Source organism: Sinocyclocheilus rhinocerous, unplaced genomic scaffold (assembly GCF_001515625.1).
Source record: "Sinocyclocheilus rhinocerous isolate Xijiao unplaced genomic scaffold, SAMN03320098_v1.1 scaffold1603, whole genome shotgun sequence".
Classification (NCBI taxonomy): Eukaryota; Metazoa; Chordata; class Actinopteri; order Cypriniformes; family Cyprinidae; genus Sinocyclocheilus; species Sinocyclocheilus rhinocerous.
In genome coordinates, this window is record NW_015623880.1 from 20,999 (window position 1) to 26,542 (window position 5,544).

General features: G+C 34.0%; 2 protein-coding genes across 2 annotated transcripts in view; both read left to right on the top strand.

Moving 5' to 3' along the window:
* LOC107737368 (tripartite motif-containing protein 29-like) overlaps window positions 1–4,232 on the top strand; it is a 5,931-nt gene extending 1,699 nt beyond the window's left edge. Inside the window, exons 2-5 of the mRNA XM_016548852.1 lie at window positions 2,776–2,871; window positions 3,585–3,818; window positions 3,955–4,088; window positions 4,202–4,232. Of these exons, the coding sequence (XP_016404338.1) occupies window positions 2,776–2,871; window positions 3,585–3,818; window positions 3,955–4,088; window positions 4,202–4,232 (495 nt within the window). The remainder of the gene's footprint in view (window positions 1–2,775; window positions 2,872–3,584; window positions 3,819–3,954; window positions 4,089–4,201) is intronic.
* Window positions 4,233–4,281: 49 nt separating this feature from the next.
* Window positions 4,282–4,927, top strand: LOC107737377 (tripartite motif-containing protein 16-like). The gene has a single exon (XM_016548864.1). The coding sequence runs from the start codon at window positions 4,361–4,363 to the stop codon at window positions 4,925–4,927; it is 567 nt and encodes a 188-aa protein (XP_016404350.1). The 5' UTR covers window positions 4,282–4,360.
* Window positions 4,928–5,544: the final 617 nt, after the last annotated feature.

Sequence of the window (5,544 nt, forward strand, 5' to 3'; positions counted from 1 at the left end):
AAAAGAGTTTATCCAGAGCATTCAAATGAGCTTTACTGGAATATATAATAACCAGGAAAAATAAAAGCTGAAAAGATCGCTTCAGGGGTACAAGCATAATTTAAACCTTAATAGTAGTTAATGAACAACACAATGTTACTCAAATCTCATCAGATTTGGGTTATTATTATTATTATTAGTAGTAGTAGTAGTAGTATTCACAAATACTTTTTTAATTTGTTTGCACTGCTTCCCTGTTTCAAACAGAGAGCCACCCGGTAACACTTTCTATGAAGCCTGTATTTATAATACATTATAAGGGTATTCTTAAGGCATTATAATAAATGCATAATGTATTATAAAAAAAAACTTATATGCAATATCATCTCATGATTAATCATAACAACAGTTTTAATGCATTATAATATTTACTTATTTGTGCTTTTAAGAGTATGATGATTTATTACACACAATGAACACAATGCATCCACTTACATTAGATTATATTTCCCATAGTTATAATGTATTATAAGTCTCATATCTTGCCATTGTTAACTTGTTACTTTACTTAAAGCAGACAAAGACCAATTATAAATAATAACAACAACAACAATAATAATAAATAAAACAATATTTTTTCTTAAACAGCCATAAGATCAGATATTTGATCAGATGAATGTGTTATATGGCACATTTGCATTTAACCATATTTAATGCAGTATCAGCATGATAGTAAGATACTGTGACAGTCTTAAATAAATAATGTCAAGATATGAGATTTATAATCCATTATAAATTAAGTGGATTTAAAATGGTGTTCATTGCGTGTTATAAATAAGCATACTCATAAAAGTTATAACCACAAAGAAGTAAGTTTTATAATGTATTATAATTGTTATGATTATTTATGAGATGAAACAACATATTATAATTTTTTTATAATGCATTATGCATTCATTATAATGCCTTAAGAATAGCTTTATAATGTGTTATAAATATGGGCTTCATAGACCTTCTGATTAATCACAAAACATAACATAAAACATGTCCATTTAATAGGTTGTGTTTCCCTTCAGATCAGAGATGCATTTCAGCTGGAATGTCTCTCAAATTGTCTAATAATTCAAAGCTATGCAGATGTGAACAGTCTTTTGTAGAAAAATTATAATTTAATTATCTATTCCTGCCATCAAGCTTCAATGAATTATTATTATTATTATTATTACTGTCTTAAAGCAGATCTATATTCATTGCTCAATGATCTCACAATGAGTCCCCTTAAATAACGCAAAATCTAAACTCACCTGTACTGAAATGAAGCATAAAGAGAAAAAGATATAAACAGTCCCTCATGGTTCGTTTTCACTCAGTCTGTCAACAGTGTCTTAATTCTTTGTTTCCTCTTAGCTGTTACTCCTTAGAAACTACAACTTCCTGTTTCTTTTCTTATTTAAACAGTGTTTGTATTTAATTCTATCGCTGACTGATCATAATTACCATCAGTTTTCACTGCACCGAATTTCAATAGGTGTATTATTTTTAGTGCCACTTGCACTATGAATGACATTTAGACATTTGAGATTTATGACCAATAGTCTCACAATATTTTTTTAGATTTTTATATCACACTTTTTTTTTATTTTATGTAAGCATCATAACAAAGTATGTATATACATTATTATGGTAGTATACACTTGTTTTAATAGGCCAGGCTTAAGAAGCAGCACTTAGTATTATACAATATGTACTGTAAGCTCAGCCATCTCTACCCGGTGTTTGGTCAGAAGGAGCTCTTTGAAGCCAGGTTTACACTGATCTGTGTTGAAAAGGTCTACGTGCATATCAGTGGACCACAAGGAAGAAACGAATGTCTGAAGTGGCATATTTCACAGAAGTGAAAGTATGCAGATGGAATGAGAAAACTTTATTTCTGGGAACAAATGCTCATCATTCTAAAATAAACAGCACACTCTCAAAGAGGAGCCCAGTAAGTACACTTCGCTTTCTCAGTGATATGGCAGACGCCAGTATTAGGACATCAGAAAAGGACCAGGACAGCTGTCCAGTCTGTCAAGATCTACTGAAAAATCCAGTGACTTGTAAATGTGGACAGAGTTTCTGTTCGGCGTGCATTCACAGTCTGAAGCAGTACAGTCCAAAGGGATCCCACAGCTGTCCTCAGTGTGGTGAGGCGTTCGCTCCAAAGCCTGTTCCACGCAGATTCATCAAGGTTGAGAGAATGAAAAAAGTGGAGCTATCTTCTTCAAACCATCCCTCGGATCCAAGCTATGCTGGACCTGGAGATGTAGGGTGTGATGAATGCACTGGAAGAAAACACAAAGCCGTCAAGTCTTGTTTAATGTGTCTGGCTTCCTTCTGTGAAAGCCACTTAATACCTCACACCACAGTGACCTATCTGAAGAGACACAAGCTGATCGAAGCCTCCCCAGACCTGCAGGAAAACAACTGCTCCCAACATGACAAACTCAATGAATTCTATTGCCGTACAGACCAGAAATGTATTTGTGCTTCGTGTGTATTGAATGAACACAAAGGACATGATACGGTTGAAGCTGAAACAGAAAGGATGGCAAAACAGGTGAGAACTTGTTCATGTTATATGCCTGACTTGATGGGATCAAATGATTTTTGATGTTTCCATCAGTTCCCTGAGGTAAAATGGTTGTAAAATGCTGTAAAAAGAAAGTTGCATGAGAGCACATGATCATAGCAGTAAACTAGTTAGACCAGTCAGGGAATATGTTTTAATATGTAGCTACATTTCCCCCCCTAAAGACTGAGATTGCAGAAAAGCAAAGGGAAGTACAGCAAAGAATCAAGGACAAACAGAAAGAGCTGGATGAGCTGAAACGGTCTTTGGATACACTAAAGGTAAGAACAACCACTGCAGGAGCAAACATGTGTAGATGAATAGATAAGAGAGATAAACACATTATAACCTGTACAGTTACATGTGACCTGTTGATTAATTAAAATAGTATCATCAAGAAATCTTGCTAAGAAATTAGCAGTGAGCAAAATAAAAGTTACATGCAACATGGTTTAAACTTGTACACGTTCTTGGTACAGTAGAATTGACACTTTACGGTACCTAAAATTATAATTGTATGTTATTGAAAGAAATATGAATTTGAATGCAATAGCTTTTCATTATAGCTTATAAATTGGATGGATAAGTTAAACAAATGTAGAGAACCACAAAATTCAACTGCTACTTTGAATGGATGTAACTGAAGAGGTTGAATGAGAGGAATAATGAGAGATGCCCCGCTCTTAAAAATAAAGTTTTTTTTTAAAATAAAAAATAAAGTTAAAAAAAAAAATTAGTTTATTGGCATAGGTGGTTTCATGAGGAGCCTTTAACCTTCATGTAACCTTTCCATACCACAAAAGGTTCTTTACAGTAGAAAAGGTTCTTTAGATTAATAAAATGTTCTTCACACTAAGAAAATAATGGTTCTTTTAAGAACTGTTCACTGAAAGGTTCTCTGGGGAACCCCAAGTGGTTCTTCAATGCATTGTTGTGAAAACATGCTTTTGGAATCATTATTTTTAAGAGTACAGCTCACTCTGCTTTCTAACAGTGCTCTGCACAGGCTGCATTAGAGGATAATGACAAGATCTTCACTCAACTGATCCACACCATTGAGAAAACACGCTCTGAGGTAGCAGAGCTGATCAGAGCTCAAGAAAAGATGGAATATAGTCGAGTTGTGCGACTTCATGAGCAGCTGGAGCAGAAGATTGCTGAGCTCCACAGGAGAGACACTGAGCTACAGAAGCTTTTAAACACGGATAATAATGTTTATTTCCTAAAGGTAATTGCTACTTTTTTGCCATATACTGTATATTACTCTTAACACCTTTAAATTTAGCATTTTTAAATGTAAAAATGTATTTTAGTAGTCGGAAAATGTGTAAATATGTCAGTCTGTTTGGTATTTCACTCTACAGCATTTCCAGTTTCTATCGTCACTATCTGCATCTGTGAATTCGCCCATCGTAACTGTCAGTCAGCACATTAAACCTGATCTTGTGAGGAAGTCTCTTTCTGATCTTAAAATGGAATTGCAGAAATTTGGCAAGGAGTACAAAATTATTTCAAATGGTGAAAGAAAAAAATATTTATATAAGTGTACACAAGTGAAAGGTTCGCATAGATTAGCAATAATAATGCACTATTTTATCTGTATGTTTACAGTTGCAAATTTTCAGTTGAGATTTCCTTCTGAGCCAATAACCAGTGAGGATTTTCTACGGTGTAAGTTACACATAATGTACTGTACATAAACTCACATAATGTTGTAAAACTGTGGTTAATTTATTAAAAAATGTCACTAATCTGTTCTCTTCAAAGATAATGTACACATTTGTGGCTTTGTGTCTGCTTTTATCTCCAGATTATCAGAAGTTTACACTGGACATCACCACTGCACACGATGAACTCCGAATTTCTGAAAACAACAGAAAAGCAACGTGCCGTGAGACAATACGATCGTATATTCAGCATCCAAACAGATTTGATTTCTGGCCCCAGGTGCTATGCAAAGAAAGTATAACTGGATGCTGTTACTGGGAAGTTGAATGGGAAAAAGGAATATGGGGGATCTACATTGCTGTTTCATATAAAGGGGTGGGAAGAAAAGGACAGGATCGTGTGCATTGGTTTGGACACAACAGTCAGTCCTGGAGTCTGGAATGTTCTCCAACACCTTGTATCTGGCATGACAATAATAAAACTGAGATCTCAGGCCCTTTATCCTCTAAAATAGGTGTGTGTGTTGACTACAAAGCTGGATTTCTCTGCTTTTATGACATTTCTGACAAGATGACCCTCTTACACAGAGTCCAGACCACATTCACTCAGCCCCTTCATCCTGGGTTTTGGTTCAGTATGTCTTCCTCAATATCGCTGTGTGACCTGTGAATAAGTACAAGTAGCTGAAGTATGTTATGCTTTTGCTGTTTATGAAATATTTTGTGTAATGTTACTTTTATTAAGAAAGGAAGTAAAACTTAGCACTACATAATAATTAAAGATTTTTGTTGCACATAAATATTCTATACAGTTAGAAGCTAGAAAAGGGAAATATTTGAAGGCATGAAATATACATTTTGCCTGGTATCATTTACACTTTTCCCCCTTCTTTTTTAAACAATTATTGTCCTATTATGTAATGTTGATAATATAGTAATATGTTTATTCATGTGGGAAAAGAATAATAATAAAACATTTCTTTTTCTAAAGATTAAAGTTATGAATAAAATTATGAATATGCAGGTGTCTTCATATGCATTTATATATTATTGCTTTCATATTTACAGAATTTATGTGAAAAACACTGAACTGTATGTGTAAGTACAAGTGCAAGGGGGAAAAACAGGTGAGAATGAATCAGGAGGTTTTGGAGTCAGATTCATGAAGCCAATGATTTTAATAAAAACAGATTATGTGTTGATCATTATAGTTCTGACATGAATTATAACCCGAATGCAGCTCACATATATAGGCTGCATATACATATACATAGGCTATACATATAC

What these genes read in the sequence shown, in the direction of transcription:
- LOC107737377 (XM_016548864.1), top strand. Translation starts at nt 4,361, where the DNA reads ATGTACACATTTGTGGCTTTGTGTCTGCTTTTATCTCCAGATTATCAG.